General features: G+C 45.6%; 2 protein-coding genes across 9 annotated transcripts in view; one reads left to right on the plus strand and one right to left on the minus strand.

Moving 5' to 3' along the window:
* On the minus strand, positions 1–20,202 carry LOC149341389 (zinc finger protein 532-like). 4 transcript variants are annotated; one of them, XM_089543474.1, is made up of 11 exons: positions 19,917–20,202; positions 19,691–19,837; positions 19,519–19,561; positions 19,341–19,451; positions 15,467–15,823; positions 11,925–12,059; positions 11,101–11,310; positions 5,659–5,764; positions 4,231–4,616; positions 856–1,071; positions 1–454 (listed from the first exon to the last, which is right to left on the minus strand). In XM_089543474.1, exons 1-11 carry the CDS (start codon positions 20,075–20,077, stop codon positions 65–67), a joined length of 2,262 nt encoding a protein of 753 aa, XP_089399600.1. In that variant the 5' UTR covers positions 20,078–20,202; the 3' UTR covers positions 1–64. The 4 variants fall into 4 exon arrangements, with proteins under 4 accessions (XP_089399600.1, XP_089399599.1, XP_089399601.1 ...); XM_089543473.1 differs by having other exon boundaries at positions 19,682–19,837; XM_089543475.1 differs by lacking the exon at positions 19,691–19,837 and having other exon boundaries at positions 19,917–20,201.
* Xpac (DNA repair protein complementing XP-A cells homolog Xpac) overlaps positions 18,939–23,643 on the plus strand; it is an 11,652-nt gene continuing 6,947 nt past the window's right edge. The window contains exons 1-3 of one of the 5 annotated variants that reach the window (XM_089543492.1): positions 18,939–19,396; positions 20,489–20,622; positions 21,653–21,862. In XM_089543492.1, the coding sequence (XP_089399618.1) occupies positions 20,492–20,622; positions 21,653–21,862 (341 nt within the window). In that variant the 5' untranslated portion in view covers positions 18,939–19,396; positions 20,489–20,491. Of the gene's footprint in view, positions 19,397–19,423; positions 19,731–19,804; positions 20,364–20,488; positions 20,623–21,652; positions 21,863–23,643 lie in introns of those variants that run through there. The other 4 variants (XM_089543491.1, XM_089543495.1, XM_089543494.1 and 1 more) reach the window with 4 other exon arrangements.

Here is a 23,643-nt window from a genome sequence, read left to right on the forward strand (position 1 = left end):
TCAACGTAAAAACACTTTATTCATTCACCGTTCACCCTCGCACACAAAATATATGCCCCACTGGTCACACAGTACCATCTTTAGCCTTCACTTTCTTAAGGAATGCCATGCCGTGACTCCGTGTGTGGCTTTTGAGTTCCCGTTCCGTGTCAAATGTCGCCAAACACACAGAGCAGCGAAGGCCGCTGACGGCGGTGCCATTGGGGCCAGGAGCCACAACACCGCCCTTGACTTCAGTCTCCTCAACCCTGTGCACTCCACGCAGGTGTTTCCTGAGAGAAGGCTCCACCACATAGCACAGACCACACTCAGGGCACTGGAATGTCTCCTGATTGGGCGGCCGGTGCTGCTTGATGTGGTCACGGAACACAGATGAGTCACTGCTCTGGAAGCCACACTTGGCACACACATGGGGGCTCTTGGCTGGCTTCTCTTCCTGCTTGGCTGAAGCAGCCTGCCAATTGCAACCAGAGGGCAGATGTCACTGGCACATTCAGAAGTGAAACATTCTTGGCAAAATATCTGGCATGAAACATAAACCAAATATGGTCCCCAGCCGCGGCAGTCGCATTTCAATGGAGGCAAAATGCTAGAGGCCCCACTACTGTGCAATGCCAGCGCATGTTAAAGAACTCCAGGTGGTCGAAATTACCGGGAGCCTTCCACTACGGAGTCCCTCATAGCTTGCGCCGCTTTGGGACGTTAAAACTCCATAAACCTACCAACTAATATTTGTTTAGCATGCATCCCACTGTCCCCCTTTCCAGAAGAAAACCTAAGTAACCCCAATTTTCGATTAAAGAATACTGTTGAACAGTGTTACATCCCCACTAATTTTTCCAGCTGATACTGTACCTTTATGCTGTTGACAGTGGAGGGCTGATCTGTGGTCTGGTTAGCGGTCCCCTGCTTGCCCTTTCCTGCAGGGTCGCCGGGCATAACTGACGCCTTGGCTGGCTTTTCTTCCTCTTCCTTCTTTACCTTTGCAGCAGAACTGTTGACAGTCTTCGTGCTGGAACTATGGTCGGGTGTTTCATCGTCATCCAGGTTGATAACTTCTGAAACCTTCTCCTGCAAGGAAAATGCTCAGTGAGACAGGAATGACAGAGTCCCTGCAATAGCACTCTCAGTTATACATCAATAATGTGTAGTGAGAACGCACGCTTCTAAAATGCCCAGCCAGGCGAGAGTGCCAGCTGCATTCATTTTTCGACCACAGTAAGTGTGGACAGAGGAGTGCGAAGAGTAAAAGGAGAGGAGGACACGCACAACAATAGCACCTTGTCCAGAGGGTTACCGTATTTAATCGCGTAATAGGCGCACCCGTAGTTTGGTCACGAAAAATAAGATTTTTTTATTTCCGCGCATAATAGGCGCACCCCGAACTTGGCACTGTGATCAATGCTGTATTTACACGATTGCAAGCCGATGCTCCCCCCTCAATTGTTTATTTTAACAAAGTTTTTGCTGAACTGACTACTAGTCCTCACTAGTGCTGCTGCCGTCGCAGCTGCTGCGGACCCGCAGCACGCACGACATCGCGTAGAACAGCCGCACACAGTTTTCAGGGATGCTCACTTTAAACGTCTGTTCGGAAAGCTTCATCTCCGGCCGGAAACGTTCCCGACTTAGGCACACAAAAACCTCGGCGATGGGAGTCGCTTACGAAAATTTAGGCACGCCACAGTCGCAACTGCCGCAATTCTCGGCCATATCGAATTTCCGACCTGCCACAAGCTTGCCATGTTCGAGAGCAAACTCCCAGCCGTGTAGCTATTAAGGTGCTTGCCCGTCGAGCTAGAACAGCAACGCTCGGCGGCAGAGCCACAACCACGATGAACTAACGCGCGACGCTACCGCAGAACCCGGCACTTGACAGCAACAAAAAAAAACTGGAGCTGGTGATGCTGATGGCGGTATAGTGAAAGCTCGCGGCGGAGGAAAACGTTAATGATGATGATAATGAGATTGGCCTTGGGCGCCCTCCGTGGGCGGCGTCTGGAAGCTGGTGTGCGCGTGTGTGGCCTCCGCGATCAAGCGTACATTGCACGCAGCCGGAGCTGATCGCGGAGGCCTCGGTGCGTGCATTTCGAAGGCTATTCCCGCGTGGGTCGTGGAAAGTTTCGGTGCGGCCCTTACACGGATATTTTATTTTTAATATTTTCTCCGGGAAAACGGGGTGCGGCCCGTACACGAGTGCGTTTATGCGGTATTTTCAGTTTTGCGAGTCGAAAAATTTCCGGAAATTTTACCCCGCGTAATAGGCGCACCCCGAACTTTGAGCCGGATTTTCTGGAAAAAAAGTGCGCCTATTATGCGAGTAAATAAGGTATGTGGGCAGAGTGGAGGCGTGCTGCAACAGCACACCTGGCGGAAGCACGAGGAACAAGCGCACGCTTCAAAGCCGCTGCCATCGCAGCAAACGGAGGAATGCGAGAGAAAGGGAGAGAAGGTGGGCAGCAAGGTACCCCTACAGGGCACGAAATCTTTAAGACAAATTAAAAGGCAAATATTAAAAACCAAATTTGAAAAGGCGAAAATTAAAATCATACTGCTGACAGAGAAATGCTGCATCACATTGTATGATTGCCTATCAACTGTGTGAGGGAATCAAGTTTAGACTATGCGCCCAACCAGCCAGGAGAACAGTGCCAAATCTCAATGCCACCTCATATCCGCTGCCAAAATTCACTACTAAGTTTCGACGCTATGGGTGTCCAAAATGAGCATCACTGGAGTGGAGTAAAATATTAAATATTAAAAATAATGCACATTTGCTCCACTATAGTGCGTGGGCAAAGCACGCGTCAGCAACCTACAGCTCGAAGATGACGAAGTGCTCAAACTTGGAGGGGTCTGCGCAAGATATTTTCTTCTTTAAGGTCTTTGTATAGAAGTTCCAATATTTTGGCCACATAATGAAAAGCCAGGATGCATTAGAAAAAGGCTTCGAGGCAGGGAAAGATGGAAGGCAGATGATGTGGTGGACTGAGCATAATAGAAGCAACAAACATGAGATTGAGCAAGCTTTGAGCATGAGGTTGCAAAGTGTTGGAAATGTTTGTGTGACTGAACTGGGCAAAAAAAATGTGTTAAGGATAATTTCACCTGCGTATGCTAGCAGCTCAATGAGCACTTTTCCAGCTTCGCATACAGTATTTACTTGTGTAATGAACCCATCTGCATATTTAACCTTTATCTTGCCGCTTTATCCTGCTGCCACTCCCCTTTTTGTCATAAAAAATTTAGTTTAAAAAAACGTGCACCTTACCTTCAGGACCAGTGTTCAGCATGTTTGCTTTATATCGCTGAGACTCGCATTAATTACTGACTATCACAAACTCATCAGATGTGACAAGATACAGCTAACCTCTTTTGAAGCAAACTGCTAAACACCGGTGACGAAAGCAAGCGATGCAAAGACACAACTTGTCGATTGTGCACTTTTGTTGATGATGAACAGGTGGACGGACAGATGCATGGGCGGGCAGACACATGTTATGAAGTATTGACTAAAAAAAAAAAACTTGCCGAATGTTTTTTTTCCTCGCGTAATAAACCCTTCTCTCAAATTGATGCCAACTTTTCTGGGAAAAAGAGTGGGTTCATTAAGCGAGTAAATGCAGTATTTCCGCTTGACAGAGTATCTCCCTTCTTTACAGCAATAGCTCTATGAGAGCCATGCTATGGAGCTTATATAGCAGTTGTTATTAGGCAAGCTTAGCACAGTGAGCCAAGGCACTAAAACAATAATGGAGTGGGTACGTTAATGAGTGCACTGCCAAAAAGCAGGTAGAACAGAAGTAGAGGTCTACTACTCACACCTCTTTCTATTGACAGAACACACAAAAAAAATGACATGGTCCCGAAAACGAAACACTAGAACGTAACTAGAACTAGAAGTATGGTGATACATGTGTAAGTGCTGCATCAGTGTCTTTATCACAAAAAGAACTTCGCTTCCTGAATCGCACTTCTTAGTTTGTGTTTGCTTGCAGGGATCCTGGTGTATGAATTGCTCTATGCGTGGTTTTCTATTTTGGTGCCTGAATGTATTTATACGCGCAGCGTGCCAAATAAATGTCAGTTGCTAGTTCAGCGCTGTGTTGTCCTTTTCCTCCTTTCCTCTGCTCTCTTTTTGGCCTTCGGCCTTGCGCTGTTTCAATCATATCATGTACAACCAACTCGCCCATCAGCTCGTGCTTTCATAGAACGTGGAGTCGTCAGCACCTGCTTTGCACCCAAGCTGGGCAGAAGCGGCTCCTCTTCCTTGCCCCACGTCGTTGCCTGGTGCTTGTCGTGGTGGAGCTTGCACACATGGGCGACCAGGTCGGCGCGCGTGGGCTGCAGAGAGTCGCACGAGGCGCACTTGAACAGGGAGCGTCCGCACTGGTCCAGGTGGACAGTGGCGTGCTGGGCCAGCAGCTCGGCTGAGGCAAAGACGGCCTCGCACAGTGGGCACTTGAGGATGACCCACCACTGGGTACGCAGGTGCTTGGGGTGGGCCGTCTGGCGATGCGTCTGGAAGCTCTCCAGGCTCACAAAGGCCATTGGGCAGATCTGGCACTTGTGGAGCGGATTGCTGTGCGTGTCCACAATGTGGCCAGCCAGCTCAGCTGCAATGCGCGAGAGGAAGCAACAGGGTAACCCATCAAACTCGGTTACTCTGCAGTCATCCATGGATTGTTACAAAGTAAAAGCTCGTTAATTCAAACTATACAGGACCGGAAGAAACATTACAATGATTTGAAAATTCAAATTACTGAAAAAACTGTCAAGAACTGTTCACATCTTGGCAAATTTATTAGGTGATAGAGTGGGCAACAGGTGCCCGATTTTCATATGAGCAATATCGCAGCAATGACTGTTTTTCGCGTCTCCATCAATATTTTATCACGTGCATACATGAGCAGTGGAGCAGAACTGTTCCAAAATCCAGTGCTCGAGAACAGCAGCAAACCTGAAAGATGAAATCTGGACTTTCAAGAAAAGCATGTGCCCCAGGACTCGTTTTTTGGCACAGATGCAGTAGCTCTAATTTACTGGTGTGCCTGTGGTGCAGAAATTATGGGAACCTGCGTTTCAACATCACTGGGCACCTATACACTGGAGATCCAATTCAGATCCAATTTCAAGCCTGTGTCTTGTACCCACTTCACAAGCTCCACAACGAGCCCACTGCGATGCGTGCTTGGCGTTTCGAGACCACCAACTCCTGCTATGCTTGCTTGTCTGACTTCTGTGAAAACTGTAGTATAGTGATAATTAACCTTGACAGGTGACGTTTGCAAGCCAAGATGAAGCTAAGCCTTAACCTCACCGACTGTGAGCAACCATGCAGTGATCATGGCATAACCATAATAAATATTCTTTCTTTCATTTCCATGCGGCCTCAAACTCTCTCCTTGCATTATATTAGTGGTCATGTTATATAAATGTAAATATGGTATATCTTTACAAGCAAACAACTTCTCCTCCCCAATTTTGCCTCTTCTGGCTTGTGCAAAGCTAAGAGTGCACTCGCTTTGGCAGCAAAAGCTAACACATAATTGCACTGAGCAAACGTGCAAGAAAATTTTCATTTTGAAACCTGCTTGAACTTCAAAGCCCAAACCCACATCAATCACCATATGAAGGTGTGTAGAACAAAGAGTTCACCTTTATCGAGCAACAGGGCTGGGCATAGCTGACAGTGGTAGCCCACAATCCGCTCAAAGTGGTGGCAATGCTTGGTGACGTGCTGATGAAACACGGACCATTCATCCTGTCACAAAAGAATGAAAACAATCACGACTGTAGGTGGCAAGTGTCCCAGCATAGCCAAATGAAGAGTACATTTGTTTCACAGCGGCAACAAGAAAATGCTGTCATTACAGTCAACACCCAAGAAACATATGCAGTCCTTGTTTAAAGAATGCACACACATCATTTCATGCAATGTGTAAGCCACCAATAGCCCGTGCTATACAGGGCTTGTTACGCTGCCCAGGCTCCAAGACTGGGCAATTCTTGTTATTCTTTACTTTTCTAATGTGAGCAAAGAGCACACTGCAAGTTCCATTGAAAAGCACAAAGCACTCTCAAATGAGATGAACGAAGCCCATGCAAAACACTGGAACAGCCAGAAATTTCTAATAGCTGCTGCACTCACAAGAAAAAGCACAGCATTGGCTAAAACATCACGGTGGCTTTCATACTAATATAGGGAGTTTTAGTATAGCGTACGTAGACATACGCAAAGGCGTAACGTACGCTATAAAATAGCGTCAGTCGTACTGCGCATGCGCCAAACACTATTTCATACCGATGTCTTACGTATGCTCGCGTTACGTATGCTATTTTTCGAATTTAGCGTGCGTGCTCTTACGTACGCCAGGAAAAATAGCGTTGTCAACATGGCGGCGCCCACGTCGCCCACTTCGGAGAGGAAATGTCATGTTATTAGGTTTTTAGGCATATTCATCGCCCATAAATGGAACGTGTGATATTCGCTTTGCCTCCTCTCGCCGACAGCAAAACGAATGAGTGATAAACTTGCCCTGTTTTGGATTCTGTGTAACGATTCCGCTGTTCCTAACCCTAACAAAACACCGCAGACTGTGGATTGGCTTGATTTGGATTTTTACTCCAAGGTAGTCATAGCCTTGCCAAAAGCAGCCGTTTCGGCTGTAGGGCAGTAGGGGTCCGAAAGAAGGCTAGTACGTACCATGACGTTCTTAAAAAGCCTTGCTCAGTTCGGTTACCTAAAAAAAAATTTAAAAAAAGCTAGGCCCTGCCTCGACTGCGCAGTGCGCGACTCATCGGGGACGCCATGCAACCGGCTATCCGTGACACGACTTGGATCAGCTTGGCCAATGCCTTGGCTAACCGCGAAAAATAAGACAAAATTTTTTATATTATAACACCAGATGGCGCCACTGCGGCCTTAGCAATCGTTGCGTTCTTTATATTATAACACCAGATGGCGCCACTGTGGCCTTAGCAATTGTTGCGTTCGGGCGGGTGTACGGTAAACTAAAAGTGCTCTTGCGACTTCCACAGCAACCTGCCGCTAAATGCTTGCATATAGCGTACGGAAGCGCTCATACGCTATACTAAAACTCTCTAATGACTTCTCGAAAGACTTTATATCCAAAAGTTTGCTAAGCAATTTATCTGAAATCTGCAAAGCACCTGTAGTGCAAAGAAGCATAATTATAGGGAAGGGTGGGGAGATCAGTTGGAGGAACACATCTCTGGCCTGCTACTCCATGGTGGCAAAGAGAAAAGGGAGGATTGAACTGCACAAAATTTTATGTGGCAGTGAGTATCATCCTTTGATCCAAAATAACATAGGGACAGACAGCTACACACGCGGGGAGACAGCTACGCATGGAGGCTGTGTTAACGTGTCAACAACTCAAGTCCATAATGCAGCCGGAAATTTATATTTGGGAAATATTTTCCTCCACTAGTACAGTCAGATGAGTAAAAAAGATAAAAAAAGAACACATACTTCTTAATTTGGGAAAATTTTCTGAGCCACTGACACCAGCCATGGCAGCACACCTGACCCAAGTAAGGACACTCACCGAATGAACGCAAACTTATGATGCTACCAAAGTTCCAAAGGTTTCAAAAAGCAAATTTAATATATGTCACGGAAAGTTCACCGACAAACTAAAAGATCTGCTGCCCTTCATCACCACACTAAAGCCTCGTATACAAGGAGCCCGACGTTACGGGTCGGGTCGGGGTGCGCCAGATGACGGGCTGACCAGCTCAACCCTACCGCGTTTACATGAACCGGTTTTCTGTTGGGCAGAGATCGTCGCTACCCCTCGCGTCGAGCAAGCAAACCACACGCATGCTAGAGGAGGAGGAACGCCCAGATAAAAAGTTCCCTTTCCCGACTGCTGCTCTTTCCGGTCGGTTGGTCCGCCTGTTCACGTGCGCGCTCTGCGGCGCTGCAAGCCGATCCTTCCTGCGGCTGCACCAGAGCCAGTTTTGAGCAGTCGGCGCGCACGGGCCCATTTTTTCACGTGCTGGTTTTGTCGCTGTGTTTAGCTCGTGAACGAAAGTGAAGCTGCGCATATGGTGTACTGCTGCGTCGCTGTACTTAAACGCGTGTACGAAAGGTTTGCCACGTGATGTCATCTATGCGCCTGCCTCATGCTTCGCGCGCCTTGCTTGCGTGCTTGTGAAGACGAACAACTCTTGCAGTCTTCTGTACAAACTTCTGCGTACTCAAGAGGATGGTGAACACCACTATCCAAAGCCGGGGTTTCTAGTGATTTCTGCGTTTTTTTTTTTTTAAAGGCTGTCAAGTATATCTCCCACGATGGAAAATTCTCGAAGCCTAGTAACTAATCGTTGAACCACATCTAGAAGATTCATCCTTCCTATGCTGCCCGGAAGGGGTTGACAGAAGCCACACCAAATGCTTAACACACCTCATTTCTGAGAAGTTTCTCCGAATTCTTCTCGTCAACTATACAAAGAAATTGACAAACCAAAATGACAAGCCGTCTGGTTTCATCCACAAGCCAACGCGAAAGCATTTAAGGCTGTAACTGACATCCCTTGAACTGTGAGCCGCACGGCAATGTTGTATAGGTCATTACAAGCAGCACCTGTTATTGTTTTCAGTCCTTCTAAGTATGTGAAACGATATCGGAGTTCCAAAGAGCAAAGGATCTTTCTGATCTGGTGTGTTTCACGCAGTGAGAACAGATGGCACAGATACTTCGAATGTTTTCAAACGGCAAGTGCTATTATTTTGCTCATACATTTCCAAGCATCGACAGAGACTGTGCCAGCCCTGAAGATGAAAATAAATGTTTTCCTAACCGTGGCTTCGCCCTGTAATATCTTGCCTCACTTTTATTCCTGTTAGTCGCAAATGATACAGCCCTATTCGCTAATACTTTGCGCCATCATTGCATGCCGACTTCAATGTTTTGAGAACCGTCTACTCGTTCCCTGCTTTGCGTGCCGATAGCAGTGGCTGCATAAGATATGGTTGTCAAGTTCTTGTTCAGTACTCGGAGCAGCCGTTCAGCAATATGTGCAAAGTAACCGAACCAGCCCCCGGAGAGTTACGGCGATAGGTAGCAACTGCCCCTCATGCACAGGCTGTAAGAAAGAGCGAGCGCGTCGAGTGCTCCGAGTTCCTGCACAGCGCCAGCCAGACCGGAGAGGAGGCAGGAGAGGAGGCGCTAAGCCGATGCGGCAGCGTATACATGCTCCTTCCAACCGGGTCGGGCAGAGTCAACACACCCCCTGCAGTCGGGCTGGCCCAGCTCAACTCGACGGTCCCTTAGCTCGACCCCATGAGCCCGACAACCGGTTCTCGGCCCGACAGCCTACTTAACCCGACTTTTGTCGGGCTCATGTAAACGCCCAGTAAGATAGGGCACTGAAGAAGAAACTCAGTATACCAAAGGGGCCCCGCAACACTACTCAGCTGCACATCAAAGGGTTACTCAAGCATTCCCAAGATCAGTGCAGTAACAGGCTTACTACATGAGCATTTCAAATGCCTTCAAACCGACTGCCATTCAACTCGAGTGCTAAAATTGCACTGCTGCACGAAAGTTTTTGACAGCATTCAGTTGAGATGACATTTGAATCGACGGAGGTGCGCGGAGACATTAGAGATTTTGGAATGCCTCCGAAATGTGAACCCACCCCGCACCAACCAATAGTCGTCACCATCGCTTCACCCCATCCACAGACGTGCTGCGTGACTGCTTCAGCTCTGTGGCTGTTGATTTTGATATCTCCTCCTCACTTTTTTCTGCTGCTTGTTTAGCAGATAGCTCGCATACTTGATAAATAAGCACTTGAGGATCGTAGTATATCACTGAGCGTTTACCGCATGATCATGATTTTCACAGTGATGTGCCGATGAGGACGACTGTGCTCCAGTACTTTTGCTTACATCGCGATCTACAAATAGCTAGTGCTCGTTTGCATGGCGTAAAACACAAGCTGCACATTGCTTATATATTAATCTCTTCTCTTTTGTACTGACTCTACTGCTGCTTGTTTATGCAGTACAAAAACTCTGCAGGAAGCGTCGATGTGATCACTTGCCTAGGAAACACCTGATGACAGGGTCGCTAACTTCACATAGGACCGGCACTTTTCGTTAATTGTCCCTGCTTTCTCTAATAAGACCAATGTTTGAATTTAAATCAATTTATCCAGAACCATGTTCGTTGACCAATCAGACTAACTGAAATGACCTAGTTTGTTGTCCACAAGCGATAGCAACGACTGCTGCTGGCCGCCTAAAGCATTGCTCAGTAGTCTGTGCCACACTGGAGCTTCCCACTCATTTTACGCACATCCTGCTATGTAAGCAATATAGTCGATTACAGATCACTGTTGCCAAAACTATAGTGGATAGCCATTTGCAATCTCTAAAACTTGCGAATTCGCTCGCCACAATCGCCAAAACTGCACACATGAACCCTGCAGGCTCGCTTGGCCTACTCGTTGCAAAAGAGGGCCGTCATCGCTGAAAATTTAAGAATTTGGCAAGAGTTCATTGCTGGCGAGTGTTGAAGTTTGCACATGTGGCCCTTATTTGAGCATATACGGTATTTCATAGAGAGTAATATGTTAAGAAACATAATACTATTAAAGGAAACTTTCATGCTAATTTTCACAAGACTTTAATCCCTGATGTCAACTACAAGATGCTAACTAGCCAGGAGCCCATGAAAATGTATGAAGTGGCATTACAAGCTTGATGTACTGGGAACCGCAATTTTGAAAAATCTGTAAACTATAGCGTTACACAGAGCACTTCAAAAGGTTGAAACCGTTCCTCGAATGACCACAATGATGTCCTCTACTGATTCCGCGCATTAAAATGTGGCAACCAAATTGCACAAGCTTTTTGTTTTCTTATTTTCCCTTTAGGTAATGAAGAGTATGACTGTGTCCAAAGATCACAGTGGGTTTAAGCCACACGTTAGAAGTGCCACAGAAAATGCAATGCTCACATCTACAGGAGTGTCGAGAATGACTGGCTTCTCTTTTACAGACAGCCACAGCATTCGCAGATGTCATTCACTTCAGATGTTGATGAAATGGCCCAATGGGTTTTACCTCACAGCGCAGGCCACACTCGGGGCAGACAAAGGGCCGCCGCTGGGAGTGGAGCCGCCGATGTGCCCGCAAGGCACATTCAGAAGTGCACAGCATCGGACAGTTGGTGCAGCGAATGAGGTTTCCTCGCGAGGGGTGGAAGTGGTCCTCTCGGCTGGCCTCGTCATCGAGGTTGACGTAGCACTCCGAGCAAACCACACTCTGCAGCACCTGCAGTGGCACAGGAAGAAAAAAAAACGTAAGAATGATTTCCTCATATAACACAAGCAAATTCAAAGGAATGGGTGGATGCCTATAGGTGAAACAAATCAGCTCTGACTACAAAAGCATGATTGCTTTTGGGATAACCATACTCATCCAACTGACAAACCTGCTTAGAATCATTGCTTGAGATGTCAAAACTTCAGTTCCAAGCCCACTGGGTGTCCAAAATGAGCAATAGTAACCATTTTAAAATGAGCCCCATTAAGCTGAATCATACTACATGGCAATGATGCAGCATGTCATTAATGCTCTGCCACCCAGTCAAGTCACAGGCATACTTACAACAGTGAGCCAGATGCGGCGCAATTTGGGGCTCATGCAAAATATATCTACAACTCAGAGCTACGACTCATCCGGATTCGCCACTGCACAGAATTCATCTCTGCAGATAATTTGTTTCATATCATGGCTTTGAAACATTATGATGCACTTGAATGTGCCAAGAAATTTCAGCTTTCAAAAGAAAAGGAAGGAGAGAGAAGAAAAGAAGCAACACTGAATCTGCCTCGAGAAACCCAACTAGTCTTTCCAAGAACGGCCATTTGTGGAATGCAACTCGCCTTTTCGAGAACAGTCATGGGCACATCAGTCTGTGGTGCTTCACCGTCGACTTCATCGGAGAGTTCAACAGGAACCAACGTCTCACCGGGTGGCAGGGCAGACACAGTGGCATTACTGGCAGCAATTCGGCAACCCTGCGAGAACAGATCCAAGGGTCATTACATGAGACAAGAGTCAAGTTTAATGCACAATACGTTATAGCGAAAAACAAAAATTGCATCTAATTGGCAATTTTCACGAATTATAGGCAGCGCTGCAGTCGAGCCAAGCTACCAACCATAAAGAATAGTCTATGATAAGCCGGGGCACATCAACAAGTTTCTTGGATTGCACAACCGAGTCATGCTTTTTTATTGAAAGTCAGCGCCTAGTTTTAGTTAGACATTTTGTATTAGTTGGCGTAAAGCAGAGAGGCGATCACAAACTGAAGATCGCCAACGTATATATACGAATATCCGCTGTGCAAATGGAACCGCACACGATTGTCATCAGCTTCCAAGACGTTCAAAGCAAGGTCAAGTGCACTAGCACAGAGTTCCTACACAGTGGGAAAGTCAGAAAAATGCAAGCACGCGCAATTTTACTGCTGCTACATTGTTACATGTAAGTAAGGATTTCCGAAATTATTGCACAGTGCTGAGAGCTAAAACAGTTTGCGATGACTTCGCTTTTGATCGTGGTTTGCTTGGATTTTTTTTATAGGGTTTAACGTCCCAAAGCTACTCGGGCTATGAGGGACACCGCAGTGGAGGGCTCCAGATATTTCTGACCACCTGGGGTTCTTTAACGTGCACTGACATCACACAGTACAGTCGTGAGCAAAAGTGGAGAGATCGGCGCTTCGGCGGCGGGAGCAGTTGCGGGGCCGCCCCACGGCGCTGCTATCTCGCCGCGCTCGCTCGCTGCGAGAGTGCCTCGAGTGACGACAAACTTCCCCCTCGCTCTCGCGCGGGTGTTTATCACGACTGATAAATTCCTAGTGCGGATTTCGGCTACTCTGCTGGTGAACGGTCGCGTCGACGAGGAGTGTGAAAAGAAAAGTGTGTAGTTCCCGAAGGGAAAGTAGCCAAAATCCGCACTAGGAATTTATCAGTCATGATAAACACCCATGCGAGAGCGAGGGGGAAGTTTGTCGTCACTCGAGGCACTCTCGCAGCGAGCGAGCGCGGCAAGATAGCAGCGCCGTGGGGCGGCCCCGCAACTGCTCCCGCCGCCGAAGCGCCGATCTCTCCACTTTTGCTCACGACTGTACATGGGCCTCTAGCATTTCGCCTCCATCAAAACGTGACCACCACGGCCGGGATCAGACCTGCGTCTTTTGGGTCAGCAGCCGAGCACCATAACCACTGCGCCGTCCCAGCATTTTATATCAATACTCAGATAATTAAGCAATTTTATGATCAAAAGTCTAAGGTGGAATCCTGTCAGTAAATATGCACTTGCACCATGCATAAATACATTGGTCCAGATGACCTAGCTATTGTCAAATGCCATGCTTTTTCTTTAAATAAATGATTACTTGTCACATTTATACACGCTTGTGGACATTACTGAGTTTTTTGATAAAAGGGAAGTTTGTGCTCGGGTGCAGCAATGGTGACAAGCGGACTGGCAGAATGGTGGAGGTCAGATGCAGGATGCAACGATGGTTTTATTTGCACGCAAGTCTCCATATAATGCATTACTGACAGAGGGTTATGAAGCATAGTCGTATTGTTAAAAGTGGTGCAGCAGGGCAAATGTACATCAAAGCACATTCAACAATGTGAAAATCACGCTGCTCAGTTTGAAATGGTCTTGCAGTTTACACACACTTTCCATTAGCTGCCCACTTTACTAGCTCACATTTGATTTAATTTGATTTATTGGGGTTTAACATCCCGAAGCAACTCAGGCTATGAGGGACGCCGTAGTGAAGGGCTCCGCAAATTTCGACCGCCTGGAGTTCTTTAATGTGCACTGACATCGCACAGCACTTGGGCCTCTAGAATTTTGCCTTCATTGAAATTCAGCCGCCGCGGCCGGGATTGAACCCGCGTCTTTCGGGTCAGCAGCAGAGCGCCGTAACCACTGAGCCACCGTGGCAGGGCTCTAGCTCACATTTGTCATAACTGTGAAAATCACACAGCTCAGTTAAAAAAAAAAGTTTATCTTATTGTTCACACATATTTTCTATTATCTGCTCATTTCACAGCATACAACTGTCAAGACTTTTAACAATCAGTGCTAACAGCATTTCTACTAATGAACGATGGATAAGACATAACTGTATCAAAAAGTTATTGCTTAAAACTTTTTTCTTGAAATTGATTCCTCATTGAAAAAATTGAAAGACAGGATAAATAAAGAGGTAGCCTGGTACAGTGCAGATGGCGGAAACAAAAATTTCTTGCTATAAATCGTAATGAGTACTATGCCTTTTAGCAGTACACACATTACCAGTGTGGCCTCAAAGTTCAAGCTACAGGCCCTCTGCAAACAAGCCATTAAAGTACAAACAGAAGAGGCAGCATTTTTTTCAATAATGCCTAACAAATTAAATAACTTGCAAAGACAAATAACCAGTTAATCCAGAGCCTCAAGGCTAACAGTGCATTTTCTAAGCAGTAAAAGTGAATCAGGCTGATGCCTCACGTGTGGCACTTTTGAAATTATCTTGCTCTATGGCAGCTATGGCAAGCATTCAAAGCATCATGGAAATTGTAAATCACTATCTAGACAATGTTCTTAGAAAATTGTTCTTCAAATCTAAGATTATGAGCCCGAAAAAGCCCACGGCACCACCTTAATAATTAAGCCCAACTGATGCCATCACCATTTCCAACTGTTGTGTGGCAAACTTGGCCCCAGCTGTGTCACCGGCCCTACAAGATCATCATATTATCAGTATTAAGACAAATATAGTTTCCTTACGCTTTATGAACTCCACTTCAGAAATGTCTTTGCGGCGAAAGAATAAATACACTTTTTGTTCTTGCCTACACCACACTGTTCAAACAGTCACCAACAGATCGTTTTCTTTTCATGACGCAGGAGGCTGCATAGCTCGAAACCAAAAAAAACAGTGCTAAACACGTTTCACATGTTTCACAAACACATGTTTGTGAAACACATGTTTGTGAAACACATGTTTCAGAGGCTTTCCACCCATATTAGCTGGTCACTGATAATAACGAGGCATGCGCATTGAAAAAAAGCATTGCAAATTGCTGCACATGGGTTATTGCATATACTGAACTTCATAATTTTGTCTTTGTCTTCAACTTTAAGAATACATATGCTTGAGATATCTCAAATGAAAATCCATGGACCCGAGTAGACTGCATTAACTTGGGCCACCTACGCTATTCTGTACACTGCAACTGTTGACACTGTATTGATGCTGGAACTCTAGGCCTGAAATATGGCACCTGAATGACTGAAATGACAGTGCTACAAAAAGGGCAGTTGGTCAAGCTTTGGCCAGCCTTTCTCTGCCACCTAGCATTGACAACATAGTGAAATCCACTGCTTCTAGCTTCAAGCAAACATCGTGACACACCTGTGCTCGCATGATGAGGGTGCAGCGGTTGAATGCCAAGTGACAGGTACCACACTTGCGGCACGGCAACCGTGCCAGGAATGAACGACGAGACAGGTGGCGCCGAAGGCTCCGTGAGGAGGAGTAGCAGTCAGCACAGATGGGACACTCGAAGCTGGTCCCTTCACGCCCCTCTGGTGGATCCTTGCTCGCACTCTTTGCAGCAGGCTCCGAGAGCTCAGCATCCTCAGATTTTGGAGCGACATACCTCGGATGTGGGTCAGCAGACCACTCACGCAGGAAATCATCTAATGTGATGTGAATTCCGTTTTCCAAGGAACCCTCTCCATCAACCACGGAAGCCAGGTGCACTCCCCTCTGGGGAAAACAATCATCACCATTTCTTAGAACCCTAATGACCTAAAGGACATTACATAAGGGGAATAGAAAACATGGGCGGTCAACACAAAATGTCACACAAAGTATGTTTAGCAAAATGGCAAGTTATGATTTAACAAGGAAGCTCGATAGAGCGCACAAGGTGGACTAAATGCATGTGATCCTTGGAACAAGAAACTTTATATAAATAATAAAAAATGGCACACAAGGTTGGCAGTCACATGTTTTATGTGCCAAAAGACTGCAACTATGAAGGCCACCAAATGGAAAAGATGCAAAAGAAGTTAAGCAAACGAGGTTCCAAGAATTTCTACTGTTCCTCCATCTGTAGTGTTAGATGGGAAATAAACTTTGAAACTTTGAATAAAATGAATTGACCCAGTTGTTACTCTGCACAATACAACACGGCAATTGCTTCATGAACATCCTACTTCATCTCTAACATACTACACCAAGCTTAATAGAGGTACTGAACACAGAGCACTATCTATATGCAGTGATTTTTAAAAAAGTGTTTTAACAACAAGTTCACAGCCACACATTCAAGGTGTCTCGATATGTAACACACTATGGCAACTCATCATGGTTCCGCTATGTTGTTGTGTATGCCAGCGCTATTTTGATGTTTGTCGCCTTACTAACACACCCATCTACTGCTGTCAAAGGATCAAGAATATGGCCACTGAAAATATAGCGCTTTACTCCTCTCGTGAAAGCGTGTACCTTCTTATCCTTGGTAGCCAGGGGCTTGGCGCAAGCACAAAGCTGCTGTAAATCTTTAACAAAAAGTGCCATCATCACTGTCATTTTCTTTAGAAACTACACTGTTATATTAAAGGGCCATCATTACCTCCTTTAGTCACAGTACCACCATGTATGCAAATAACTTGTCTGGTGTCAGTTCCAGTCCTGCTGAAGTGCAATACTGCAAATGACAGGAGCTTATATTCAGAACCCTTTGCAGCAAGCCCGGTAGAATCATCTCATGTCTGACATGTGAAATGAATGCAGAGAATTGTTACGATAGATGCCTCCCAGTTATGTGGTTGCTCTGGTATGAGTACAGTGAGTGTATGTTTCCATTTGCTCATTTTGCAAGTACAAGTGCTTTAAATATTTTAAAATGTGCTACATAACTACTTTTTATGACAGGTATAAGTCAAAAGCAATGCAACTGAGATCCCCAAAGCAGTGTTGAGTCATGATGTGGACGTAAGAGGTCCTGACAAAAATTGCATAACTAATCATGTGGGAAGCTAACTTTTTTTTGTGTGTGTGCAATCATTGCATGTTCCTAACAAAAATCTGAAGTTCTGAATGTTTTCCACCCGCCAGAGGTTATGCTTGCTGTATAGACCTCTTCCTGTCTAAAAGGAAGGCGGTGTCAGTAAGGTGTGGCGTAGTGGCCAAAGATGCCTTCTTTAATCTTGCATGTCTTGGAGGTGTCCTCACACATTTCTCCATTGCTCACCTTCTGGTGACCACAGCTGTCACAGCACCTTTGTCCCATGTTACTAGCGACCAGGTGTTTTACCCACCAGACCAGGCACACGTGCATCGGTGAGAGTCCAGAAGAGGCCTATTAAATCTCCTATCCAAGTACATTTCCTCTTCTTGATTACAGCTATGATACCGTTAGCATGAGTTCCCTAATCCTCTCTGACCTCTTTCTGTCAGCTTTGCCCCTATCGTTTTCCTCATCACAGCTTGCTGCACTACCAACTTATTCAATGCTGTTTTGCCAGTCCCCATGTTGAAGCCCTACAATACTGGCAGTATACAACTGCTACATATTTCTTCTTTGAATAATGATATGTTGCTGTTGACAACCTGGCAATGCCTGCAAAATGCACAACGCCCCATTCGTATTTTGCTGGCTTTTTGTCGCGGCTTTGATCTGTGATCACTATTTGGCCAAGGCAGACTTACTTCCCCAGAATCTTCACTATCTTACCACCTAAACTGTTGGTCCCTTCTCAGACTGCTAAACATTACTTCCTTCACAGTAATTTTTAGGCCTAGCGTTGTACTTTGCACGTTTAGGAACTCTTTAGAGCGTTACAACTCTTCCTTAGAGTTGCTTACCAAAAAATCATGTTGTTGAAGTGTTGTCCGTTAATCATTACATTTACCTCGTCCTAATTCGAGCCACTTAATGTCATTCGTAAGCAAGCATGCAGAAAATAACAGCGAATAGGCAATGTCACCTCGTCCGACAGCCTTATTGATTAGTATTCTATTGGTATTCTTTGGCATGGCATGTGCAGCTGCCAAATGACAGCGTGACATCGTACGATACTGAAGGGGGACAAAGGGAGCAACGGGTAAAGTTTTTCATTCGTGACTAACCTTGCGCCCGCAGGTACTCAATCGGGGGCTCGGCCTTGAGGCACCTGCAACTTTCGCAGTGCTGTTGCTCGTCTTGGCTGCAGCCGAACCACTCATGCTTCTTCCACAGTATTGGGTTACGCACGCAGTCACATGAGCTATGTCGAGCGCTTGCTCGACTACAGATTATGTACAGAACGCAGCAGTCAGATGCGGGGCACAGCAAAGTACCAGCCGCGTCAGCAACAGGTCGTGCAGAAAGCTTGCCAAAAACTAAAGAGCCGAGAGAGATCGGGAAGCCGCCAACAAGGTACCGAAGGTACTGCGTTCGCAGCAGGGCAGCTGCTGCCAGACGTAATGAAAGCTTGAAGCGATCGTGCGCTCTGAGTAAATCGAGAAATGGCCACGCCACATTTGTACGCTAGCGGTTCCGAACCTGACCACTAAAATGTGCGTCACCGCAAACTACGAACATGCTTTGAAACGCGACCACAACTCTTTAACGCGCGAGCCACTGAGCGCGTTCCATCACTGAAAGGTTGGGCCTGACTGTGTGGTTGTTCTCTTGTTAACAAGCTAGATGACGCTACTAGCCAATCACCTGGGCATGTGTGCTTATGTTTGTACAAGAAAAGAAACATTAACCTGGTGAAATACAGAAAAGCAACATTTTTCTTTTTTTTTTTAAATAACAGATGCATGTATTCACACTTTTCCTTTGCAATAAAGAGCTGGGAACCATTTTTCTTTTTTCTTGTTTACTTTAACTACTTTCGCAGTGCGAAGCAAACGTGAAGGCGAAAGTGAACACCTTGGCCACTCCTCCATACGCTCCTCCAACACCATCAGCACATGCGCACTGAGCTCTTTTCACGCTCCATCGTCGCAACTGTGCAAGCTGTGCGTTGTTATGTGCCACTCTGCCAATCTAGTCAAGCATTCTACCGGTGCTGACTGCTGATCTTGCTGCTCCCACCGTCCACCTCGAGGGCAGATTTTGCCAAGCGCTAGCTAGGCCGGCAAGATTTCATTCAAAGGAGACGAGCCTCTTCGCGACCTGTGTTGTTATTTGCATCGCAAAAGATGCCAAAAATGTTCGCCGTTTAGAGCACTTCTACGTCGACGTTAAGAGGGTTAGAAATAAACACGTCACCGAAAACGAGCGAACCTGTCCTTCCATTGTAGCTCCACCGGCGAGTTCCGCAGTGGCTGCGTCGGAGGACGGTAAGGGATGCTTCGCTACCCCAGCAAGTGGAGGTGTTTCACTTGCCTCTGCGAGCTAAATGACAGAAATGAAGGCATAATGTGTTATTCAATGGACAGCCAGATTCAGTGACGTCGCTCACCTTTTGCTGGAATTGCTTTGCTCGCTGCCTCGCCGCGAGGAGCCTGCATTACCGTAAAAGAAAAAGAAAAGGTGTAGTCAACGGATTGCCATTTTCATGCGGAGAAGAAGAAGAAGAATTAGCGAAACTAAACTGTCAACAAGCTAACAGAATGTGACATTACGTGTTATACTTTTGTGCCGTCTCTCTCTTTACGGAAGGGAAGATCGTGGGTACATAGTTTTCCGTCCTCGGATCTTCTCCTTTGATATTGCCAATGAAGTGTCTCGAACATACTTTGGAGTATTTCGAGGGCGACCAAACCCCGTCGGTATCTCCCCTGCAGAAATAGATGCCATTATTGAGTGCTGCTGAGGTCGTGGTGCTGCTGTAGGTCGCTCAAAACACAAAGCTCTTACCGAGCTTTCCGGATACTGGCAATCCACAAGTGCTTGCGCTGTACTTCGTGAGGTCGTGAAGGAAAGTTGAAGAAGCGCACTTTTTCGCCATTTTGATCAGTGCTGTCGTAAGTTGCCGAGCATCCAAGAACGGAGCATCTCACGCCGCACACTGGTTGCATCTGTACTGCAACCGTGTCCAGAAAAAAATTGCGAAGGCTCAGCCAACGTTCTACACAGTCACGCGCCCGGTCACATCACGGTGACGACGGGCTCGCGGCATTAGCACCATTAGCACCTTGGTGCCCTAGGAAAGTATTAAGCTTTGCCGCTAGCCGGCGTGAACGTCGCTCCGCGCCCGTTTGTATGCCTGTGTGATTTGTTTGTCCGTAATCTCGAGAGCCTGCTAGAGCAGGCAAATGTTAAAGCAAACGGCTTTCGTTTTCCGTTAGCTCCCTTGAGTGTAAGGCACGTTGCGGACGATCCCTATCTTACCGTTTGTTTGTAGGCTGACGTGCATAGGCAGTGTTTCTCATTGCTCGCAAAGAATGGTTAAGTCCCCACTCCCACGCATGTTTATTGATTTAATGCAGGTAATGTCGACAGCCACTAAGGACGCAGACATGCCCGAGCTCACAGAGGAACAAAAAAAGAAAATTGCCGAAAAACGCGAGCGTGCCATCCAAATAAGGAAGGCCAAGTTGGCATTGAGAAGCATTACTGAAAGGTAAGAACTCTGCTTATCAACTCATTAGTTCAATCCTCGTTTCTTCCGGATACATGTAAAACTGTTCTGGCTGCACTTTTTCAGGTCAATCCCGTGTGCATGCTTGATGAGCATTTTAATTTTTGTTGCTGGCATAGTCTGCTTTCCAGTGTGAAGATATTGCAAAGAAACCACTTGCACGTATGTTACGAAAGCAGGGTTCTGGACTTGTGAACTGGTTCCTTGTTTCATACCTCATTCTTGTTGGCCTACGTGCATGCAGTGGTGAACCGTTGTACTGTTAGCCTATAAAAGTTGCCGGAATAATCATTGAACAGTGCTGCAATCTGTTTTTCTATTGCTTATAAGCCTGTGATCTGTTCTTTGTTCATATCCCTTGAATTGACTTTACAGCACTGCTAGTTCCCATGCAATCTTTGTGCGTGGGCACAACATCTTGAGGGTTTTTGTTTGATCTTTCATCACTAACTGCATTGCTTTATTCTCCACATTTTCTTCATAGATCTCCACTGATGCTTGCTTGTTGTCGTTTTCTTGATTTGTTCCCTTTTTTTTTTGCAATGTTCACTCAGTGCACAGTTTAGATGACGGTATTAATCAACAATCACGTGGAGTCACATGACCATTCGGCTTACCTTACCATTCGGCAGTCATTGCGAATATTTTCGTGCGAACTACGTTGGGTAGTCTGCATCTTACCTTGCGTAATAAATGCACCACCCAAATCAGCTTCAATTTTTTTACTAAAGTGTGTTGATGTGTAAGTAAATACGGTATTGATGACTTTACCAATTGTTCTTTTGGGTTTATAGAACCCAAATGCGCGTGACGGTGGTGATAGTTATATACACAAGAAGTGCTGCCACGGTCATCCTCTTAAATGCACAACATCTATGTTGTACCTCTTCTGTGGGCTGTATTGTTCCAGAACTGGTCATCTTTCCAGCCTTCTGAAGATTTCTCTGTTTTTCTCCCTGTCACGCACACACACTGTTGCTGACACTACTTGTACATACCTTCCTACTTGCAGCAGTGGTGGCTCTCCCACCAAGCAGCAGCGGGTCATCGACACGGGTGGCGGATTTCTGCTCGATGATGATGCCACTCCCAGTTCACAGACGGCAGTGCCCACAACAGTGGAGATGCCTTCTGAGCATTCCACATGCACAACCTGCGGCAAGCAGTTCCTACTCTCCTTCCTGCTGGAGAAATTTTCCTTGGAAATTTGCGACAAATGCAGGTAACCACTGCTGGGTTGGGCTCAGTGCTTCCTCTTGTGAAAGGTTGAGGTTGCTGCTGGCGACTAGCTGGACTGACTTTGCAGGTTACTGCTGCTAACCGCTCAACAGTAACAGCAGTTTAGATTACAATAAAAGATCAAAAATGTGGCGTCATATGGGGCATAGTTCTGTACCCATCATGTGTCGTGCAAGTGGAGAGGAATATAAATGTTCTGAGCTCTCATTGTTATCATTTGTTGCTCAGTTTCACGTCAGTGCATTGTATTGTAGGTTTGCCTATGGCAGCTAATTTCTCTGGATGTTGCATTCTGATTGATAGTGGGCGTGGTGCCACAGTATGAAGTTTATACATACATTGGTGAGAAAGGTTCTTTCAGTGTGCTGACGCCACCTCAGCAGCCTATTTTAGCCATAAAACATCTATTTCGTATTGTACTTTGTCATGAAAAAGTGGACAGTTTTGCTTACTGGAGTAGAAGGTAATAACAGTAGGAGTAACGAAGTGAGAATGCATGTCTGAAGTTGTTCAGGCTGCTTTTTACAACTGGATAAAGAAAATTGCCTCAATATCATATTTCCCAATATATCTAGTACAGAGTGCGCCAGAGTGGAGCATCAGGTGTTTTACGAACTTGATAACTTGCACTGTTTTGGGCTTTGTACACTAAATTCGCTTGTTGAGTTTTATTTTGCAGGAATTCAAAGACAGTTATATGTATTATGTTGTTCAAATGCCAACTTTCAAGCCTGCTTTTATATTGTGGTGCTTTGCATTGATGACATATATACAAAATGACAATTCAGCCAGAAGTTCTGAGTTTCTTTTGCTTCAGGATTGCTGAAAAGCTGAGGCAAACACACTGATGAAGTTGTGGAATTCTGGTAGTTGTTATCCATTTCTTTATATATTATGCATTGTTGCATGCTATATAGGGCTGGGTCAGAAATGTAGCATTGCAGTATTTTGTCCTTTGTACTTTCCTTTACGGTCTAGTTTCCATGGCATGTTCTTCATATCAACTGATGCCTACTAAACCTTCATTCTGCCTTTCAAAATATGAGCTCAGTAAGGCTGAGAGCCAGGTTAGTACTAATCAATTATGGTTCAGACAGCACCAAGCAAACTAAGAAATGGAGGATACACGGACAACACATGCATTGACGTTTATTTACTCATTTACTTCTTTATTTAATTTTACTAATTTTTTTGTATTGTAACCCTGCTGTGATGTCCGGTATATGTATCTGACACTGCATCAAAACTTTGATACCTTTGCACGTTATGAAACAAAACTATTTGATAGATAGCTTAAAAGTGCAAGCAATACAGCTAGCATACCTGCATGAGTATGTCTGTACAACTAATACTACTAGTGCTGTGTATTTGTAAAGTGCAGTAACATTTGATATTTCTGAAGTGCACTGTTTTCTACTTTCCCTTGGATTGAAGAGTTCAACTTTTTCATAAAGTGACCTTCTTTTGCAGTTCTCTACTGTGTTGCAAAGCAGTGACACGCAGCTGAGATGGGTGCAACTCCTTTCAGCATTGATACTGTCTTAGCCCATTTGATACCATCTAGCCCATTTGTCTTTCTTTGTTCAGTGTATGCTATGAAATTGTTAGCTTCACAAAATTTCTTTGTGGTGGCTGTTGGCAGTGCATGCTTTTTGCTTTACATTTTCTTTTTTTTTGTTGAAAATTGATCTTCGGACTTGGTCAACTTCACTGCAGCAGATCCTAGGAGCTGTAAGCAACTATGAAAGGAGCTTTGCACCTCAC

This window comes from Amblyomma mixtum, chromosome 5 (genome assembly GCF_055824585.1).
Source record: "Amblyomma mixtum isolate Tamu chromosome 5, ASM5582458v1, whole genome shotgun sequence".
In the NCBI taxonomy this organism is placed as follows: Eukaryota; Metazoa; Arthropoda; class Arachnida; order Ixodida; family Ixodidae; genus Amblyomma; species Amblyomma mixtum.

Excerpts from the sequence above, each read along its gene's own strand:
- LOC149341389 (XM_089543473.1), bottom strand. The coding sequence starts at position 20,077 with ATGCAACCAGTGTGCGGCGTGAGATGCTCCGTTCTTGGATGCTCGGCA. Across the intron at positions 11,311-11,924 it reads CCATGACTGTTCTCGAAAAG|GTGCTGCAGAGTGTGGTTTG; the intron begins GCGAGTTGCATT and ends GTGCCACTGCAG. Across the intron at positions 1,072-4,230 it reads CCAGCTTGGGTGCAAAGCAG|GAGAAGGTTTCAGAAGTTAT; the intron begins GTGCTGACGACT and ends TTTTCCTTGCAG.